Source organism: Periplaneta americana, chromosome 10 (genome assembly GCF_040183065.1).
Source record: "Periplaneta americana isolate PAMFEO1 chromosome 10, P.americana_PAMFEO1_priV1, whole genome shotgun sequence".
Lineage (NCBI taxonomy): Eukaryota > Metazoa > Arthropoda > Insecta > Blattodea > Blattidae > Periplaneta > Periplaneta americana.
In genome coordinates, this window is record NC_091126.1 from 88,560,818 (window position 1) to 88,584,434 (window position 23,617).

The window sequence follows — 23,617 nt, forward strand, 5'->3', positions numbered from 1 at the left end:
AATTCCTTAGTCAAAACATTTCGCCTCCTACGCTTTCTGTCTTGCACACTTCAATGTACATTTTCTATCAAGATTTTGCATTGGACGATTAGGTACATTCTAAGCAGTTTTCGGGCAGTTAGTGTAAACATCCATTCCAATCACACAATCACTCCAACAGAAATTCTCACCAATATGACTGCTAGACCCAGCTGGAAACTTAACTTCCTTCCATGGGTAGTGGGTGAATCCAATTACCTTACGTTTGATCAGTGTTACCTTACTGCTATGTCGGGCCTTGATCTTAGCTAGCGTACACAGCACTAGTCGCGTAAAGGAAACTCAGAAAACAGATGGAGGCGATGTCTCTTAGCATTAACGAATAACACGGTCGCACTACACAAAGGCAAATACATACATTATTACTTTATGCTATTAATACATTCATCGTAATACAGCTGTGTAGAATTTATTTTGGCGTGAAAATGTGTAGCAGTAAATCATTTCGGAATGCGTATGACTTGTGGCTCTGAGGATCGGAAGTATGAACGTATGACTTCTCGCATAAGACTATGAAACCAGTTACTACGTCGCGTTGAAGCAATACTAGAGCAGATAAATCATTATGTTAGAAAAAAACAAGAATATCGTACAAAGAATTAGTGGTACGTACATATGGTTTTCGAGAATACGAGCTCACAATGAATGAAATGGAGTTACTATCTGGTCGTCTTTCAAATCTTTATAATTTTCAAAATATCTAAGCCATTACTGGTTCAATCACCGTATTTACTATTTTCTCTATTACTGTCGTCTTTGCCCATATCATCATCATTATCATCGTCATCGTCGTCGTCGTAATTGTAATTGTTGTCAAAGACATCACTGTCACTGTCTACATTTTTGCCACCATCATGGATAAAAATTAGATGCAAATGAATTTCATAATTAAGCAAGTAGAAACTATTAATTTTTACTTTTTTTCTTTTTCGTCTTCTCTTTATGGCACTTACTGGCTACATTTCAAAACAAAATTAAGTAGTTTTATTATGCTGACAAATCGTAAATTCTCAACATACGATAACTGGCAAACACAACAAACGCTTCTATTGAAACATTTAAAAATAACTCTACATAGACAATGGAAAAGAACTGAGCTTTAAGCATGATGTAAATACGTTCACACCTTATTTCCTGCTTCTACTCGTCACATCTTTATATTTGTAATTGTAAATTTAACTGTCACAATAAGCAGAAGATAGATGCGAAACATGTGGCTTTTTCGACTCCTTCCCAGGTCGGTGCATGTGCACTTCGTATCCACAAATTCACTGGTTAATATTTGATTGACTGAAACATCAAGTGTGCCTTCAATTCTCATCGGATATCGGTTTGTGAATGATGAACCCGCAGACAAGAACAACCGGACATTGTTCCTTGGCAGAGACCGGAGGCACAGATGAGATTCGCTCCCCTTCTTGACATCTACTGTTCAGTTTCTAAGGACTTCCGTTAGTTTCAGAAGCACAGCAGGGATGTAAATGCTAAGTGTGTCAGCTCCCAATAAAGTTCCTCATTTGAGACACGCTTTTATTGATCAGGACCGGCACTTCTTCACAAATGGAGTGTCACTCAGTGCAATAAAATGAAAGCAGCCTCTAAAGTCACAGACGGTACACACACAGTTCTCTCGCTAAACTGAAATACGGTAGGAGAATGTACAGTTAGGTCCGAAAGTCTTGTCACCCCTCCTTGTTTGTATGTTGATGTGCATCCATTTTGAACATGTCACACCAGATGTGTGACAATGGTTGATACTTTACGTTCCAGCTTGTTTGGTGATCCAGAACATCAATAGGGAAATTCGGGGGAATATGGGCACGTGGGGAATATGGGCAATAATATGTTTTCATGTCTAAACTCTTGCAAAGAATTATATTTCTTCGCTAATAATGGTTAGTATAAAGTGAGAGTATCGTAATGGTTGCTGTGGGAAGCGCGCTGTGCAATATTGTCTCGTATTGTTTTTAAAATAGCCATCTGAAACGTGAGTATTGACTTCCAAGTATAGTAAAATGTCACAATACTTATTTTAGATATGTTATATGCAATAGATTACACATGAATTTTAGAAAATAGTTTAAATCTAGTAGTATACATACAGAATACACATCTTGAACTGCCGTTCTATTGCGTCAGACATTGTTTTGTGAATAGTTTACGGTAGTGCCAACTGTTGAAAGGAAACCCTACATGTCGGGGTATTATGGGCGCTAATGTTCGGGGGAATATGGGCAAGCATTATACTTCATAAAATTACTCTTCAATCTTGATGAAAATTGCCTACAAATGATTACAAGAGCGAAAGATGTCATTGCACCCAAAGAACACAAAGTCGTGCATTGCATTTACCATAAAGAAAAGGGAGAAATCATTACCCTTGTGGCCGGCTTCAATGCAGCAGGGAACTACTTTCCTCCAAGTATCATTATAAAAGAAAATATGAGGACAATCATGACTAAAAGAACAGCTGCCTGCTGTCAGTAAGGTGTATTTCAGCAAGCAGTTTGCCTACATTAACGGAGATACGAGGTGTGATCATTAAATTCCGAGACCTGTCCCATATGTGGAAATAAAATTACCTCATTTAAATTTGGCTGCCATCCCCTTCAAGTTAGTCCACTTGGGCAGCTATACACTGATCCCAACGTGGCTACCATTTTTGGGATGCCTCCTGGAAGTCGCGTTCTTGAAATTTGTCAAACACCTTCTGCGATTCCCGTTGGATCTCTTCCATAGTGACAAAACGGTGACCCTTTAGGTTGAATGTAATCTTCGGAAACAAAAAAAAAAAGTTGCAGATGGCCAAATCTGGTGAATACGGAGGTGAGGAACGACGACCATCTTATTACGAGTGCAAAACTGGAGTGTTGCGAGAGCTCTGTGTGCTGGCGCAGTGTCGTCATGGAGCATCCATTTGTTCTCTGTCCAGAGTTGTGGTCGTTCATATTCCAAATGGACGGGAGGATCATTATGCACAATTTGTCGATTTTTTTCGACATTTCGGCAGTGTTGCACGTGTGTGGTCGACCTAGCCTCTCGTCGTCCTTCAGCGATGTTCTGCCATTTCTGAAACGCGAATGCCACTCAAAACACCTCGCCTGACTCACTGCTTCGTTCCCGTAGGCTTGCTTCAACATTCCATGGGTTACGGTTGCCGATTTCCCAAAGAGTTTGACGTTGGCTCTCCGCTCCAGTTTAGAGTCCATCGTGATTTCGCAAATGCGCGGATGCACGTGCTGACAAAACTTTGTGTAACACAGGTCTCAATGAAGATAGCGCTTCGAAACTTCGTTTCGTGTCTCTTCAAGGTCGTCTAGTGTCACTGCTGCGCACGCGTTTCAATCACGTGATCCCTTCACCCACAACTGACACAATCTCGGAATTTAATGATCACACCTCGTATATTTTTCTTAATAATCCAGAACTTCGTTGTTTATTTCAACATCAGTAAGCATGCACTTGGAATTTTGATAGTGAATGGACGTGATTCACATAGGTGTAATCTTGACACTCTTAATTTTGCAGTAAAAAATTGATTATGCATGTTTTGTCTTCCTCCACAACCACACCCTGGCTTCAATCAGCAGATAAGGGTCTGTTTGGTCCTCTGAAGAAAGCTTACAACAGTGGTGCTACAGCTTTCTTCAGGCAACATAGGAGACCTTTTCGGAAGATCGAGTTTGCTTCCATTGTCAAAGAAGCATGGAACAGATATCTCAATGTATGTCTGGCTGTAAATGCCTCCCGAGCTTCAGGTCCTTTTCCACTGCACATGAATGCCATTCCTGATTATGCTTACATTGGCACTGCAGCATCAGGTGACTAACCTACAATTCATACAATTCCTTCCATGTCTTAGAATATTCAAACGTCATTCATCGCCAAATAGTCACATCATCTGCCAAAGGCGTTACGCAATAACCATCACAAATTGCATATACAATATAATAGTTAATACAGTTATATTTTCAAATATTTTAAGTATTTTTTCATTTCTTTCAGTTGATTGTGATTCACATCATTAATGCCCATTTTACCCTCACACTCGGGGGAATATGGGCAAAACACATTAACTTGCATTTTCCAGTTTTACTTACATACGTTTAGGAGTAAGCAGTCAGGATTCTTATATAATACAGCTAAATTGTTCAGAAACATATCCCAGCTGTAAAATTATTTATTAGAAAAAAAACGAGAGATATTGCACTCGAAATTGTACTAAGGTGCCCATATTCTCCGACTTCCCCTATGGGCACCATCATTGTCGTGGCACACAACGATGCTGCGCCATGTCTTGTGTGAAATTTTCCGCAGCAAAGGCGGTGTGGTTTCTCTGTAGGGAATAATTAAGCAGCATGTCTCGAAACATCGATACCAGACAATTGATGATTTGAAGCAAGCTGTTAGAGAGGCATTCAGGGAAAACACACCACCTTTGCTGAGGAAAATTTCACACAGGACATGGTGCCGTATCATTTTGTGCCGCGACAGTGATGGTGTCCATACTGATGTTCTGGATCACTAAACAAGCTGGAACGTAAATTATCAACCATTGTCACAGATCTTCTATGACAAGTTCAAAATGGATGCACATCAACATACAAACAAGGGGGGGGGGTGACAAGACTTTCGGACCTTACTGTACAATATACAATCTGACGTTCAAATCAATGAATAATGAACGGCATGGTACTCAATTGCGTATGGAATGACCGAAAGATAGAACACGATGTTGTTAATGTAGAACACATATATCACGTGTGATAGATCAAAATTGGGAGCGATAATTTCTAGATCATGAACTGCTGAACAGTTTTAGAGGTCACGCGTTTAGGGTATTTCAACAAGTGGATAATCATTGTATTGAATCTTCGGACCGAACACAATTACGTGAATTACTACACAAGTTCAACTAAAAATTCTTAAATAATATTATTACTACAGCGCCTTCAAACACTGGCACCATACTTCTTAAGAAACACAATGACTCAGCAAAGCAGTACACAATCATTCATTCAACCACTGGTCACACTTTCTCCTACTGCTCCAATTAGTGACTGAAGAAGCCGGAACCTTCCGTTATTTTTAACGTTACAACAATCTTGTTTATCCGACAGTGAATTTGACGTATTACAATGCATTAGTAATGAAATTATACTGGAGATATGAAGTGCAGTCTGTGGTGGATGAAGATGCTGAAGTAGACTTACTCTGGGTACTCCCGTCTCCTCTGCTATTTCTCTATAATTTATTACCTCTCATGAGATTGGATGGACGGGATTTCCACAATCGAACATTTCATGAACACAAACAACCTAGAGTTGATGCAAACACAGACGTATAACAGTCACACAGCTGGAGCCAACACATAAATCAGTTCTTGCTATTGCTACTGTCATAAATTTCATACTCTTAAATAAAGCACTAAGTTGTCGCAACTAGAAAGCCCAGATAAAGTTATTTCTCTTCATACTCAAATTAAAGTGGTCATTAAAAATGAGCTATTTTGATGAAAAAGCAATCTGCTCCAGAGTTTCAAAAGTTCAGTTGCATTAGTACCGACAATATTACACCAAGCAAATGCTAATCCTTCAGTACGTAAATCATTACAATTCAATTACGTTTACCCGATCATAATAAAATATTCAGAGTGAATTTTAAATTACATGACTCAACAAAAGGTTTTTGTTTTCAATTACAGAGTTAGTGCAATAAAAAAAGAACATATCAAACATTCATGTGAAGTGCACACCGAACTCATTATCATATGTCAAAAGAAAGAAGAAAATGTTCAATAGACTATTATTTCTAGGAGCGTGACGTCAACGTAGGCGGGCGGAATGTAACAAATTATAACGACATCGAGGAATAAGCTATGTTTAATTTTATGAAAGTCTAAATAATAACCTAGTACAGGAACAGTCTTCTCACTCCTCTACCCTCATGGACTGTAGTGTGGAAGTCCATACTTTATCCGTCGTGACTGCTACACATTGTTCTCCGTATGTGCGCCTAACAGCTCTTTCCGAAATCCTCTTTCCTATGAACTTCCCTGTCCTAAGTTCTCGTCTTCAACTCTACACCGCGCACATCCGAGTGCTTGTTGCAGCGACAGCTTTATTAAATATCCAGTCATTTTTTCAGCATTCACTCTAATATAACAAAAGCACAATGAGCCACCAAATATTCTTCAATAGAATATTAAATGGCTTGTAACAGTTATCGAAGCAACCTACTGGAAGCGTTTATCTTGCCTGCTTAAGCCTTGGTTTTTCTGAACCGAAGCATGCGACGTGCGAGGTGCGAAGCCCACCTCGCACAAATCCGGACAACACAAGAGAGAGTGAGTGGTTTCTATAACTGCGAGGTGCGAGGTCTGCGCACCACGCAACTGTAGAAACCACTCACTCTCTCTTGTGTTGTCCGGATTTGTGCGAGGCGGGCTTCGCACCTCGCACGTCGCATGCGTCGGTTCAGAAAAACCAAGGCTTAAGGGGAGCGCGCCTTAGACAGCGTAGATACCCGACCCGGCAGAAGATGTTTATAATATTAATAATAATAATAATAATAATAATAATAATAATAATAATGTACTGTTCCAATGCTAGGACTTTCCAAGAGCAAAATGTACAGTTACCCTTAAAAAGAATGACACGACTCTTGGTCGTCGGAAGTTAAAATTCTACAGCGCGGTTCACTCGATATCGACGTAACGATACATAACATGACAAATACAACAAGAATTGTTACAAGGACCACAAAAAGGACAAGGACAAGAATAAGGATCATGAAGAAGATAGCCAATTAAGGCCACGATTTCACAACGTAGCTCGAGTCACAAAATATTGTTTCTCTGTACCGAATGGCAAATGGAATCTAAATTCTGGAATGCTGCTGTCACTGTCTTGTCTCGGTAGCTCATATAGTAGCGTGTCGGTTGCACTGTATAACCGGAACGTATCGTGTTCGATCCAAGGTAAAACTTTTTTTTATTGAGGTGTAATTAATTTGTTCAAAGTTCCTCGACTGTTTAATTTGTCGAAAAATATGGAATAATTTATGCCCAATTTCTGGGTCTTACAAGTGGGCTGAACATCATCTAAAAAATAAATCTTACTTGGAAGTTAAAAGTATTCTTCCTCAAACAAAAATCATAAGAAACAAAAAGAGACCTGTTAACTTAAAATCTTGTCCACATGCCATCAGCTTCTATTACAGCTCTAAGTCGTTCCGGCATGGATGTCACGAGATTGTGGAATAAGTTCTGATCCCCGCCGAGATCTTCCCAGGTGTCAACAACTTGATTCCACAATTCGTCTCGATTTCGAGGGAGTCGATGGGCATAGGTGGCTATCCTTCTCTTTTTCAATTCCGCCCATAAATTTTCGATGACATTCAAATCAGGTGCCTTCGGAGGCCAATTAATGATTTCGATCTCAGGTGTCCTTTGAAACCATCTTTGAATGCTTGCGGCATAGTGCACGGGATGGTTATCCTGCTGGAACAGCAATGTTCCTTCGGGAAAACGTTCTCGGACGGAAGGAAGGAATATATTTTCCAGAATGTGCTCGTACGTTCATGCATTAAACCGGCCATCGATGCGTTCTATAACGCCAGGTCCATCGTAAGACATCCACCCCCAACAAAAGATGCTAAAGCGCTCCGATCTTTCACGTCAGTGCACATAGCACTGATCATGTCGGAGACCACCCTCACAATAGACACAAACAGGACCTTCGTAATCACTCGAGATGGTTGTTTCGTCGGAGAAAATTACATTCCTCCAATCGAAATCCACTCGATTGGTAGCGAAGGCAAGACGGTCGACAGCTTGTGTTTCCCCCAATATTTCCATTTGCGCAGCCCTCCGGCTCCTAATACCGCGATTCCTCAACCTGCTGATCACAGTCTGTGAAGAACCGGAAAAGTTAGATGCTGTTCTTATTTCGTTAGCAGTCCGAAAGGGGTCCTGTCGAACTGTCTCGAATAAGAGAGCATCCTCTTCCAATGAAGAAATCCGCGGACGCCCAGGAATAGAGCGATTTTCGACCTCCCCTGAATTTTGGTAGCGATGAACCCACCTCGCGGCTGTACTTCCAGGAACACCGACCAAACGGTCAGCCGATCTAGCCCCATAGCCAGCCTCAACTAGAGATATAACTCTCTGTCTCTTGTCACGTCGGTTCGCCATTAAGATGAGAAATGAGGGATGACGATAATACTTTAGTGTAGACAATGACTATTTAACGTGATTAGAATTATTGAAATAACGGGCATCTTGCACAGTAAGAGTTAATAAACCAACTCTAACTTAAATATTTAAATAACAGGATATAACAGGAAGTCTAATTGTTTCGAAACTAATCAAATTAAATCTAATTACATTAAGTAAACAAAACCCAAGTTACGAGACCACATTGCAACAGCTAAATTGTAGGTTATTAACATAAGCATTGAATAGGTCCGTACTTAAGCTTTGGACGACAAAACCAAACATCGAAAATTCGAATCTTGCCAAGGAATGTAACTTCTTGCTTTTTCTAATGTATATCAGACTTATAACTACAATCATTCATATTTCTTACACTATTTATTAATATTTATAGCCAACATTGAATTTATAAAGAAAAGACTTTAGAAATCTCATATGGAATTTGTAATCTGTATTGACATAAACATAGATTATCTCACGGAACTTTTCCGTAAAAGTAAATTAAATTCACTCCTCGAAACTGGAAACCTTAGTCGTAGAGTCATTTTCCCACCAGCATATAAGCTGAAGTAGCACAGCCATTGATAAAAGTTTTGTACACAGAATTAGACTGAATTTGTATTCGACAGAATCTATAATCAATGGCTTGTCTGAACATGATAAACAAATCCTAAGTGTTTCCAATGTCACTGAACAATTTCAAAATATTACCTTAATAACTAAAGAAGGGTCGTAAATGCTGTATCTAGTGATTATTTACATTTATGTTTACAAAATGAATCTTGGAAAAACGTATATGATTCTGGTACTACTGATATTAAGAGTAAATGAATTGTATTTTTCACTTAATTTCAGAATCACTTCGGTGAAAGTTCTCCACTCAATGTTGTGAAAAAATTCAAAAGTAAAAAAAAATGTAGATAACGCAGGGACTTAAAAATCTCATGTATTAAATGGAAGAATATATATGTAATGAGTTACAATGTAATGATCCTCATGTTCTTAAATACTACAAGAAGTACAGTGTAATTTATCAAAAATTATGAATGAGGGAAGTAAAATACATTTGAATAGAAAAGTACAAAATTCAGATAATGCAATTAAAGCTATTCGGAATGTTATTAAAGTTAAACTTGTAGATATCCTAAGAAAGAAAATTTTTTTCATTAAAACCAGTGATTATAAAGTAGAGGATCCCAAAGCTATTGCAAATTCTTTTAACGTCTTATAGTATATAGTACAGAAATATTATTGACAACTTAAACATTAAAGATTTTACAAAAGATACTGCAATTTGTAACTTAACATATGCATTTAATAATTAGTATTAATATATGTAATTAGTCAATAACTGCAACAGTGCTTTTTCATTCAATCATAACATGAATAAAATTGAATGCACATTAAATTAAACACTATTGCAGACACGTAGATAAAATAGTTAAAATCGACTTAAGGGGTGAGAATGAAATAACCCAAAGGCACACTTTTAACAAAAATTGTTTTGTGCGAGTGCATTTCTTACTATATGGGAAAGCTACTAATAAAATATTATAATAATTAGTCAACAAATGACATAACCTAAGGACTCTAAACCTTTGTAAAAGTTTGTGTGTGTGGATTAGCAATATTTTTTAATTTCATTTTAATTATTAGTTATTAATATATATCCATTTAGATTGTATATGTGTATGTATAAATGCATTTATTAGATTAACGTTTATAATATTATAACTTGTAATTTTGTATTGTCTGTGATCATTAACACTTAATCTGAGGACTTTGTAGAACTCTATTTCAACGTTACTTAGCTATTTCAACGTTATTTAGACAAAAAAAGTAGTTGATGTAGACTAAGAATCGAACTCGTTCTCTTCTACACAACATAAAGAGGTCTTAGTGTATGAGCTATTGAAACGACACGAAAGCTTTCCTTTCTGTGCGGAGTGTCGATCTAGTCTTGAAGGTCCATTGTTGATTTAACTACACGATTTATATATATATATATATATATATATATATATATATATATATTTTTATTTATCTTTTATTTACGTAATATTATCGTATTTTTTGCAGTTTTTGAAGTGAATTTCGGAACGATGCTAGTAACAAACCAAATAACCTGAATTTAAGTAACTCATTATTTGGTATCTTGTGTATCAGTGCTCTGGTCTCCGATCATGCGCAATGTCTTACATCTGAGAATGAGGAATATTCAATCGTCTCATTCTTTTGCAGGGAAACTGTACGTTGCGACATTACTTCCCTATGAGAGCAAGTGCAAATAAACTACTATGTTGGCTGGCTTTTCGAAGACTGGGCCCGAGGTGGATACATGGGCCTACGTTAAAATTGGCAAAGAGTGCGCCCTATACTGTATATGCGATGATTCTTTCAGTCAAAGGAGGTTCGTGAATATGATGCTGACAGGAGAGAGCACATAAATTCTACATCAGTATAGAAGACACGTACTATTTCCATGACTTCACCCCAGCCTATTTTTAGCTATTACAGATATGAAATGAGGGGGAGGTGAACAGTGTTGGTGAAATTAAGAGGGAACCAGGAATACATCAAAAACTCTCTGCAATGTTTGCTTTTCCTGCCACAAATTACATCACGACCAGTCCGGGGATCGAAACCGGGAAGCCCGGATGGAAGACCGGAGCTCTGTTTATATAGGCTATCTGATCTTTGCACCTCGTAACGCGTCAGTCCAGTATTTTTTATTTGTAGTCATGCTATTAGCACCACACTCTTTAAAATGTGCATAATAAAGCGACATGAACTACACAACTCTTCATACATTAATTCTTCTAAGTCTCATATCGCACTACTGATGCAAATTCCTTACTGTCGGTATTTTTACTTCCATGAGTAACTAAAAAATTGCATCAATATCCCCACACGATCAGTCCGTTTCTAACGCCTCCGGCTATATAAGCATGCATACGAGTATGCCAAAAATGTAGATAGAAATTGTAATGCGATTTCTACGTAGGCCTACTATTTGTGCGGATGTTTAAAAATCTATAAGGCTGGCTCAAATTTAGAATGAGAGATTTGGAAACGAAATACAAAAAGAAAACGATCATTTTTATTTCCATACTGATTATGAAAAAACGCATTTGTCCTACTTTCGTCAGAATGATTAATTAAAGTGTCGAACTTCCACACTGTGAATCCGATGTCAATTCCAGACAGGCCAACTGGAATTAGCGGTGCACCGACGAGACACGTTTTGACAAGGCATTCAGTCTGTAATAGGCCTATGTCCATGTGTCTGATTAAGGACAGTTGTGACGTCTTCCAACCACGGGAAAACTCAATGCTCAGCGACGGTAAGTCTACAGTAATGACAACTAATACCATAATCACTAAATAAGAAACAGCAATATTCACTTTAATCGTTATTGTATGTTTCTATTGTTAAATTTTGTTTTCGATTGGCAGTACTAACGAACGAGAATACTATAAAAATTATCGATTTCTCAATCAGATCTTGAAATATGTATACTTTCCTTTTAACCATTCATAAAAAACGTACATAGTAGGTATTGTTAGTAGTTTGGTAATATTTTATTTATCGACGGTTTCAACTATGATATTCGAAATCAAAATTCAACGTGTGCTAGAAATGGCCGACAACTTTTTTCCCGGAGCTTCCTCTCATTTACACAGCGTTCTTTCGCGTTCACAAATCCACGGCACGGGATAGACTACTTCTATCATGGAGGAAGCCATATTAAGGATTTTATCGCCATTTAAAATCGATCGCCTCCGGCCGAGATTCAACCTGCGAACACCAGATAGAACGGCCAACTAGGTTGACGGTTCTCTCTCAAATTGAAAATACTATACACTTCGGCGATGCCAACATTCAAACATAAAATTGTGGAATTGTAGTCCAAAAATTATCGGAATTTCCACAAATCTATCGCAAACATACAATATTAATAACAATCTCATACTATCAAAACTTTACACAATATTAGGGCTAAATCAACTTTCAATAACTTAGAGCAGACAAGCATCAACGATAGCTAGGAACAGTATATTGTTATCAACTGAATAGCAAACTATTATGCCAGCTTATTACTAGAACCCGAATGTTAGGCAAAGTGACTTTTTTTAACTGAGTGTATGTATGGAAGACTAATAGAGATAAACACGTTTCCACACATTTGAGGACGATAGGCACAATTTTTATTTCGCCTTTTTTTGCCTATTTTATCTCCCGTTGCCTATTTTAAGGTTAAATGCCTTTTTTAGCCTTTTTACGTCGTTATTGTATATTTTCTATATTTTTAATGCATTTAAAATAAACCGCACATAAATTATATCAAAAATAAAAAAAGAACGGTTGTACAAATTAAAAATAGTAATATACGTTACAAGAGCGGTATGTTGACGTTTTCATGGTCGAGGAAAAGATTGAAAACGCGAAACGTAGTTGAGCTTTTTTAATTTCCGAGAACATGAAAACAAACATACCGCTCGTGTATCGTACATTATTTTGTGCGAAAATCGTTTATTACATACCTGAAAGACGAATTTCTAATTAGTTGCAATGAAATCTCCATGTTGGTTTCTGTTTAATGACGGCAACTTCGGAAAACCAAAATATCTTTCTTCAACATTGTTGCTATAAAATGTTTTCTGTGTTTACTATACTCCAGCAGGCCGTGATATACGTCTGTCTTTTTTTCCCCCAGTCTATAAATGCGAACTTAAAACAAACGATAAGGTTATGTAATGATTTACTTTTCATTTTAATATTTTAACAATATTATTTATATAACATATTGCAGTAATAACATCCGCATCTGCAATCTTGTTGATTTTTTCACGGCTTCCTTAATGTTACTTGTATCAGGAATGCAATAAGTTTCGTGGAGTAGTAGACTTTACTTAATTTTTGCAAATATTTAAAAACAATAATTAACATTGCAATTTAGGTGAAATTGCAGTGGTATGTTTCCAATTTATAATTATTACTATGTTAAACGTCTCTAAAAATAATATGTTAAAAGCCTAAAGCAGTAAAATGAATGTCGCGCTTAAGCGGTAAGAAGAGGGAAATTGTTATGTGTGTAACGTTGGGAATACTGAATGTGGTATTTCACACTTACCGCGTATTGGTTCTGTGCGGAAAACAAGCAAATACGCACGATCTCGCACAAAATATATATTCACCTCACACAAATATTTGCTGATAATCTTATTCTCCAGCAATACATATGTTTCCAACAAGTCGTAAACGTTTCTCCCCTACCGATTCCATCTTTTATGCCACTTAACAAAGACGTTTGAACAGTATAACCCTCAGTGCTCAGGTCACTTCTGGGTTCACCAGCAAAAGAAAGGGAATGAGGGAAGTATTAAAGGCAAGTCTCCAGGTCCCGTTACTGTTGCACAAGTCTTGCGTACTTTGAAGTCTCTAATCCCTTCTCACACTCCTCTTCTTGAGACAATACACAGTCTGTTTTTCCCGATCTCTGAAAGAGAGACAGTCGTTCTGAAATAAGTTGTTTTAAGTTTGCTCCAATCACTTCAGTAGAGGTATAAAGATCTTTTTCCACCATGAAAAACGGTCTCTCTGACAGGTGGCTCACTATGACAGTTGACAACTTAAAAAAGCATCTCGTTATGACATGTAACCAAGAAAAGTGAGTACCGTATGGGACAGTTTATTAAGTATTTTTCTATTTTTTGTCTATTTCCACTGCCTATATGTCTACCTATTTTAGCCAAAATAAATGCCTAAACATCCGGACTCTACATTACTGACTCGGGAAGAATCCGGGCTCTCCCCTGAGAATCTTGACGGAAAGCAGGCCAGGGATTACCAGAAGAATAGAGTAGACTCAAATGTGTTTCATTATTGTGATAATTTCTTCCTATGGAAAGCAAAGTGGTATAAATTCAGAGGAAAGACATGATTAACGAAAATTGACGCTGGTATAGTGTAACTTGGTGATAGAAACCACAATTAATGAGACACCTCAACTACAGCGAGTCATTTTCATTAGGTAAAATGCTTTTCGTCTTATTAAACAAATGTAATTTATTTTCATTATAACGACACATGTTTAAAGTATTTTAAGGGCCAAAAAGTAGAATTCTAATAAAAGAGGGAGGAGTGGATGTAGATCTAACTCCTTTTCCCGTCATGCCAACAATTCGTTGCAAACAATATCATACCAATTTGTGTATGGTAATCCACTTCACGTAGCCAGTGTGGATTAACAGGAGACCAGTAATGGGCATTGTAGAGATTCACCTGACCATTACTTTTGAAAGTCGCCTCATCATTCCACAGAATTCTGAGCTCGAAATCACAGTCCGTGTTTAGAAACCAGTTGCAGAAATCAATACGAGTCTGGAAGTCATGTCCCCCAAGTTCCTGATGGAGATGAATATAGTATGAATGAATTTGGTTATCTTTCAGATTCTAAACAATGTATTATGGTGCAATCCTGAGTCAAATGGCAAGCCTTCTTGTGGGGAAGAATTAAACACATGCGGTCTTACTAATAAAAACTCTATATACAGACGTTTAACTGTCTTATACTCGTTTATAAGTCATGTGTAAATTCCTTACTAATAATCACAACATACATCGTGTATAACAGTATAACTGTTAACGCAGCTACGTCATAGTTTCGTCATTACTTCATTATAAAAGGCAACAGAATATCTGAGATTCCCTACTGCATCCGGTAGAGCGCTCTAGTGTGTCGTGTGAAGTATCGATAGTACAACTGACTCTGATCGATTACACACTATATTTTGGTCAAAGAGCAGCAGCTACAGCAATATTATTCTACTTATTCTGTGCTCTTTGGTGTGTTCTTCTGTGGTTACAAGGCATCTATCATCATAAAATGACAGTCGATACGAAGAGCTGTTAGAGAGGCTGCCATTTTTTCTCTATATACAACGTTTAAACAAGGGGTTTCGTGTATATAACTACTGCAAAGCAATTCCCATTGTATAGTTGCAGACTGTTTATACATCCATCGCTTATGCATGGTTTATTAGTAACGTTTTCTGTCTCAACTCCGCATAAGTCTCGTATAAAAACTGTACACGGTTTATTAGTAAGACCGATGGTCTACAACAACTAGAGAAGACATGAAACAAAGAATTAGAGAAGCCTGTGGGTCTCTCGTCTCTCAGCTGTGCTGAAGTGCAATCACGGATGTTACGAGGTGATCAGAACATTGTTTAAGCACAGGGTGGCGTACATTTTGAACACTTATTAAGAAGAGTGTACGTACATAAGCAACATACAGCATTTGTCTGAAGATACTATTTTTGTTGCTTTGTGAGTAAACAATAAAAGTTAGAGAAAAAGTTTCAGTAAAACTTGTTTTTTTTAGAGTAGTTTCCAATGGTAACTTCAATGACCCATGTTCTCATTTGGAATTTCGAAGTTGACCACAGGTACCACTATTCCGGTTTGTTACGGAAAATGGTACTACCACCAAACGATTCTTTACATATGTTTTAGTTATGAATTTTTTTTATGAACAACCAGTATCACATAGTTTTCGAGAAAAGAGAAAAGAGGCTGATACGGGTGGTGTTTTAACCTGGTATACTCCAAACATTAACTTTGTGAACAGGTGTTACAAACAGTACAAATGAACAAGGTGCAAAGAAAATAAATTTTTAAGCGCGTGAAAGATAAGTTTAATGTTCTAAAACAAATCGAGAGTGGTAAAAAGAAAGCTTGTATCTACTAAGAATTTGGTTTGGTTAAGGGAAAATAATTAGAATGATTTACAAATGCAGTATTTCGCAAAACGGATGCAGAAAGTTACTGATTTCTTCAATCCACGTACTTGTGAGTACTGTATATATTTCAATTACTGTACGGTATAGTATTTAACTCCGCATTTCACTATTCCTTACAATCCAGTATAACTTAATATTTTCATTTTTCAAAATAAAGAGAGACAAGTACAGTGTAAAGTATTTAAAAAAAATTGCAGTTAAGTTACTGTAAGCCCAAATAAAATTACAAATTTAATTACAGTAGTGTGCAAAGTACTGTACACAACACTGTGAATGTATTTCTTCTTTGATTTAATTTATTACATTTATTTATTCTTCCTTATAGAGACATATTTAATGCGACATCATTTCTCTAGTCCCTTCCATGATGCTGTAACCAAGTTTCACTGTACTGCTTTTCAGATAGAAAAGAATATGCAACATCATAAACGGTAAGTTTCTTCTATCTATCTAAAATTACAAATTACATTTACATTTTGTTTCCACAACAAATCCAAAATTTATATTGACGAATGGTAGATCTGAACTACGCCACTAACATTACAGTTTAGAATGCTGAAGGTAATGTCGTTAGCGTCATAAACATAATACATTTTGTGTATCAAAATTTTATTACACAATTCATATTTACTCTAAATTTCTTAAGCATTGTGCTCGCAAATCTGACAACATTTTAAACTCAAAATATATACTTAAGTGAAGTATTCATTTATCATCATTCGACATGGGACTTAGGCTAAATGCACTAAAATATCTAAAATATTCATGCATTTGTGATGTCGAAATCTTTAAAATATGCTCTATCATTTCGAAAATGTGCACCAAATATGCACTAAAAATTTTAATTTAGTCTTATGCATTTTGGTACTTACAATGTACATTTTTCCTTAAACATCATTGTGATCGTCGTAATTTGATTTTCAGTAAACAACAATTATTTTATCCAAATGCTCAGGGATAAGTTTATGACGTTTATCACTTAGCACAAGTTTGTATGCTGAGGACCTTTCCACGTCTACAGATGTTATTGAGCAAAATTTGAAAGCACTTACTAGCTCTGGGAGAAATTTGTTCTGGAAGCACAACGTTTTCAACTTGAAGATTTTTATCCACAGAACATAAAATTTTAATATCAGGATTTCTCCCTAAAACAATGCACAATTTACCACTTAATTTTTCAGGATACTTTAAAGGGGCACTGAAGTTCACTCTAAACCTCCTTGAGGATTGATAAAGATTCATGTAAAGACTAACCAAATTTTTCGATTTTTTTTTTGTGGCTTCAGCTATAACTTTGAAATGTGCTTTGATTACAACCAAGTCCCTTTGCAAATATTCGCTATTAAAATATTCTGTAAACGTTGAATTGACAAAGCTTCAATTGCATTTAGTGCATCAACGAATTCTTTAACTGCATTGAAATTATCTGAATAGAGAGAGTGGCTTCAATCCACGTACCTCAGCGGGTAAGTATTGGCTCTGGGGGTAATGAGAGGTCTGTAAATTATTCTTTGTAAGCATTAACTCTGGATGGGGCTCGCAAACACTCCTGCTTCCAGCTGTAAATAGGAATGTTATTCTCCGGTAACATCACGTGATTTTGTCAGTAGCACTCGGAAAGGCTCCTTACGGGTGCCTTCATAGTAAGGACTTCATTATATTGTCACTAATGTGTTTAAATATTAATTTTGAAGTGAAATATTGAAAAATACATTATTATATGCTCTATTCATGGAAAAATTATGAAATATGCAGCAACATCGGAAATATGCAATTATATGTACTATAAAACTTCACATACAGAAACAAAAGAAAATGAAACATATTGCAAAAGTTAATTCCATATCACAAGTAGAAACAAACTAAATATGCATTTGCATATAAGTCAGATATCATCATCTTGCAAAACGGTCTCTCACTACAACCACCTATAGCAACTGCAGAACCTGAATCGGAAGCAACGAGAAAGTGTGCGATATGAACCTTGAAATCTGTAGAGACCCGAGGGAGAACAATTCAGTCCCTTGGGTCAGAGCGCCGAGATAACATCCGACTTGTCATCGATCAATGAAATAAGGGTTTGTGCAAAGAAGAAAGAGCCAGTCAATGTGAACACTGATAAAATCACACTTCAGTTTCTAAAACACCAAAGACCAGTACCTCTGTCAAATGATGAATTCTTAGCAAAATGGTAGGAGTTCTCTTCAAAATTGTGCGGGATTTGTAGTGTACTAAAAGGCATATTATTTAACAAAGCTTAGCTTACTTATGTTAATCTCTTCCCGCAATTTTATTAACCCCTAACTTTCATACAAATTCATCGACAACTCACATGAGCCAGAAATAAAAAAAAAAAAAACAAAGGACAGAATTATTACGCCAGTCTTTGTCTTCTCCGTTCCTTTAAGCAGTTTTTCGCATACCCCTTAAAAACGGTGGAAGTATCAGAAAATCAGTATTGGACTGAAGTAAATGTCACTCATCAGAAAATTTCTTTAGTAGTATTTACTATTATGCGTACATTAACACATAGCCCTTGGAGCTGAAACAAGAAGCATAATAAAATACATGTAGTTAGAGATCTTCTCGGGACTTTCCCGTCTTGTCACGTTAAGCATCAATATAATTCCGCCCATCTCCATTCCATTACAATGTCACAACATTTCCGATCACGACGCGCGTAGTGAGACTGGGGACCGGGGGGGGGGGGTGTAAGGGACTGTGTGCTAGAAGTCTTGACTCAGAAAACCTTAGCGTAGTCATCTGGTGTAGGTTAACATTGGGCCCAAGGGGGGTCAGAATAAAGGTTCTCAAGATGGATGTAGCACCAGGGTTCTCCTCCCCTTTCGAAATAGCATAACAACCACCAGAAGCAAGGCCTAGCAACGCGGTAGCCAGCTTTTGTAAGCATTATAGGTGATGTGATTGACTACAGATGCAGCTAGAGCATTGCCAACATCCGTTTTCAATGCGGAGGCAAACAAACAAGAGCTCGATGCAGAATTTCAGCGCTGAATAAATATTTGGTTACTATGGTTACTATCTAGCCATATTAGGACTAGAGGAAAGCGTCCTTGAGTATGGATTTCATCGAACGCCTGTTAAAATGAGTATAGATCTATCAGCATTTAACAGTACTATTACATGGAAAGGAAACAACTCCTTGACTGCACCTCGTTCGGTGAAGTATACATTTTTTTTATTTTTAATATTTCGAAATTAATTGAAGAGTGTGATCCCAAAACGCGTTCAGTCCATTTTTATGAAAAGATTGGGCTAGTTTTTTATCCACCGGTTTACGGACTGAGCGAGTTTTCGAGTGACATGCACAATTACACATACTTTTAAACAAGGACTGACGTTTTTGAAGAAAAAAAAAGCTTAAAATATGACAGAGGTGTAATATATATGTTGATTGAGGTTCTGGCTGAAATGTACAGTAGTGGCAAAAAAACCGGACCGACCCTTGTAGCTGATTTCAGAGCCTTGTTCACTCCAGAGCACGATAGACTGGTAATTAAGGCTTTCGTGGTTCAAATCCTGCCTGGGAAGGAATTTTTTTTTGTTCCTTATTCAAATTTATTCCCAATACTTTTCGATTGCAGCGATATTTTACTACATAATTAACTTATTATTCCCAGAACATGAATTTTACCAGCTTATTTTCTAATGGCTTTCGAAATGGGCTACGTCAGTAATCGAAACTACAACAATTTCAATAGATTACTCGCTATCTTGTGAATGCGGGCGTGGCATGCACAGTGGCTCATTTCGGGGACTTTGATTATTCCGTTGGTCCGGTTGTTTGCCACTACTGTGCATCTATTATCAGGCAGTACATCTCACTTGACGATGTGTTAGAGGAAGAACAATTGCTTTTATGCATCTGAAGTCTGACTAGTGTAATATGTAGCTAGTCGGCTATGTATGCAATGGGGGGGGGGGAGGAATTGGCTATCCTACTCCATTATCTCCTGGCCTAGTTGCCTCATAAGTGGTGTCTTCTTGGTATCACATGTGAGGTTCAGACCTGTCTTCGGACAGTTGACTAAACCAACACGCAATAAATAAATAAATAAATAAATAAATAAATATAATATACACATATACATAATATACACACACGTTTAAATCATAAAATGGCCAAAAGGCCTGAGCGAGTTTTGGAATCACACTCTTCAATTGCTGTACAGCAACAAGTGCACGTACTTGTTTTCCAGTGAGCACCAGCCGCAATAGGGGTCCTTGGCGCCCAGACAGTCCCAGCACGTTTTGTAGACACTGCATTCCTGAACCTTCACTTTGGACACCTGGAATTAAAAACACCGATCATTAGTAATGTTTTTATCATTAATTTAAATGTGTCCACATGGACGCAAGCATGCAATTCTAAATCAGGAGACCACTTAAATCTGTTAAGATTCTTCAAATTCGGCGAGATGATTGTAAAAAAAAAGTGTTCTATGGAAAAACTGTTTCGAGTGATAGGTGGGATCACAGAAAGCATACTTTGCATAGTACACATGGATCAAAAGTCAAGTTGGAACTATGCACAATCCCTTAATCGATGAAAAATTAAAAAAAAAAAAAAGAAGAAATTACTAACAATAATTCTACGCTTGATTAATAGCACAAAACATGATGTAATGTATATATGTATGTATGTATGTATGTATGTTTATTGTCATCAAAATCATGTACAAATTGTGTATCATTCGTTAATGGTGGTCCTGTTACATTTCTGTTTTCCAGGAGACCGTCCTTAACTACATTTTACTATTAATAACTATTACTATATATTCGCCCTCTGATTGAGGTTCTGGCTGATATGTACATCTATTATCAGGCAGTAGGCCTACATCTCGCTTGACGATATGTGTCAGAGGAAAAACAATTGTTTGTACGCATCTGAAGTCTGACTAGTGTAATATGTAGCTAGCCGGCGATGTATGCAATGGAGAGGAAAATAAACTGTTCACCCTACCCCATTATCTCCTGAACTAATTGCCTCACAAGTGGTGCCTTCTTGGTATCACTTGTGAGGTTCAGACCTATTTTCGGACAGTTGACTAAACAACAACTATATATTTCATACTACATACAATCATTATAGTTATTTAACAAAAACTCTTTCCCTTTAATTAATATTTATTTCAGTATATACATATATTTATACCTTAGTTTTCTCCTGCCATTTTTTCTTTACTATATGGGCCTACAAAAATTTTCCGAGTTCTCTCAATTTTCTTCCGTTTACTGTTCTATACAATTTCCTATATGCTATTTCTACATTTAGTTTAAGTAATGCTTCCTGAATAAAAATTTTTTCTTGTTCTTTCATTTTCTAGGCAATATAGAAGAATGTGTAACAAGTCTTCTTTTTGATTACATAAAGGACATATGTGTATATATAATGCTGCATGTACTGCTGCCTTTCTGAGGCTTCAACAGGAAATGTACTCTATCTGAATCGATCAGTTTCGTAGTTTTCTTGAAGTTTACCATCACCAAGGTAGTTTTGAGTGTTCGAGTCCAGTGCACTACAAACTTAATGTTTTATTATTATGCATATACGTTCATTCTTTGTTTGAACTTGATTAAGAATGCAAACAGGCTTATTTCTTGTTCTTTAAATAAACCACAGCAAAAGCATAGTTTAGATACATTCTTACTTTCTCTATTTTCCTTCCCTTTTCCTTTCTGTTTTTTTTTTGCATTCCCTATATTTGTTTCTTATTATGTAAACTTCCTTCTATTTTCTTATCTTTTTTCTATTTCCTTAACATTTTTTTCTTTAGCTTTCTCTCCTTCTACCCCTCTCAATGTTGTTTCTTTCTTATGCGCTTTGTTTTATTTTTTTAGGATTTTTATTGTCCTATTTCTCATTTCCCTCTCCACATATACATATAAACTTAATTGCCAAAAGACACATGTTGTGAAAGGCATTCCATTCCAGTCTTTATGTGCGATTACGTAAGCAAAAGTGTGCGATAAGGATTGCAGTGCTGGAAAATGCCATTAAGAACATAAGAATAAAGAGGGCGGTTAATGGGGTACGGAGCTGAACGGGGGATGGATAGCAAGAGCTTTAAATGCAAGTATATACAAATCCTCGAAAAAATGGTGGATAGAAATGGCAGAGGCGAGTGGAGAACCGAAGACAAAACAAAAATAATTTCACCATCACAATCCTTCCCCATATGAGGAACTAAAATAGATCTACTGGAAGCCAGTCCCACGCCCATTCACCTCCATCATCCAAGTCCCTCCCCGGTCGTTATGGTCCAGATATCGCCGAGCAAGTTGGAATTCGTTCTAAAAGGTGCCCGGCAGATTCCGGCTCTCCAGTTCACTTTAAATCCACACTAGCCATTTCTTCTCTTCACTTTGTCGAGTGATTCGATCATTAAAGTCGAGAAGGCGATGGAAATTATTCTGATTGGTGATTGCAAGTGCTCTTCGCAACTTAAGTGAAAACACTCGCCTACACAACAATTTTTCTGAAGAGAAGCGTTTTTTACTTCGCCCTGCTTTGACACAAAGAACATCCAAGGCAATCGAGTTTGCTCTTGGACAAGTTCAGAGATTCTGAATTAGATAAAATGGTTGACACTACTAATTCGCTACAATCCCAATATTCGCGATAATAATACAGCAATACTAAATTATATTCAGGTATGTGTACTAGTACTTCGATAAAGTATAAAACTAAAATAGCAATGTTTCCAAATTCACATTTTTTTTTAAATTATATATCAACTTTCTAAGAAAATATACGAAAATAGTAAAAGGCACCAGAAGCTCAATTTAAGAATTGCTTGACAATTTATTCAACACTTTACGATCGGGAAATGTGCAGTCCATGAACGACAAGCACACCATTATACGGACAAATTTATGAAAATTAGAGAGAGAGAAAAAAAAAAGAAAGAATGAACAGGAATCAACGAATTAATGTAATAAAGGAAAGGATAATGGAACGAAAAAAGTAAATGACACGAAAAGAAATTAATGAAACATGATTAGCTATGAGAATGAATAAATTGTGCAAACCAGGTGTCCAACACAGGTACTAGCGTATTTAAACGGTTGAAGTATTTTTAATTCGTCGATAAATCCCTTAAGTCAGGCCTGGGCGTAAATAACTCGACTGAGTCACTGAAGACCACCCCTTAACTCTCCACTTCACCTTCCCCGGTTGAGACAGCAAATTTTGGTGCAGTACGAGCAGGCAGGAAGGTCAGTGACGGGAATCATAGCTTTTACGAACTTTCGGCCCTCTATGGCCGTCTAAAAACCGTCACTGATGCAAAGAGCCTCATTATGCGTTTGTTTATGGCGGTGTAAGAAAAAGGGACATGGGTGGGGCTTTCTCCATCCCTTTCACTTCCCCTCTTATGGCCAGGCCTGCCTTAAGTACTCTCTGAAATATACATAAGTAATCTACTGCTCAGACACACATTCTGCTACCTTGAAACATATAAACAGAATGAATCTTAAGTAATGTAATTAATTTCAGGGACTTATTCTTTGAGATATTTAAAACAAAAACAAAAA

At 36.9% G+C, this 23,617-nt stretch overlaps 1 protein-coding gene across 2 annotated transcripts in view; it reads right to left on the reverse strand.

Moving 5' to 3' along the window:
• Positions 1-23,617, reverse strand: part of PlexA (plexin A) — a 1,043,054-nt gene that overhangs the window by 223,565 nt on the left and 795,872 nt on the right. For both annotated transcript variants that reach the window (XM_069837886.1, XM_069837888.1), the window contains exon 5: positions 20,270-20,370. In XM_069837886.1, coding sequence (XP_069693987.1) covers positions 20,270-20,370 — 101 coding nt within the window. The remainder of the gene's footprint in view (positions 1-20,269; positions 20,371-23,617) is intronic.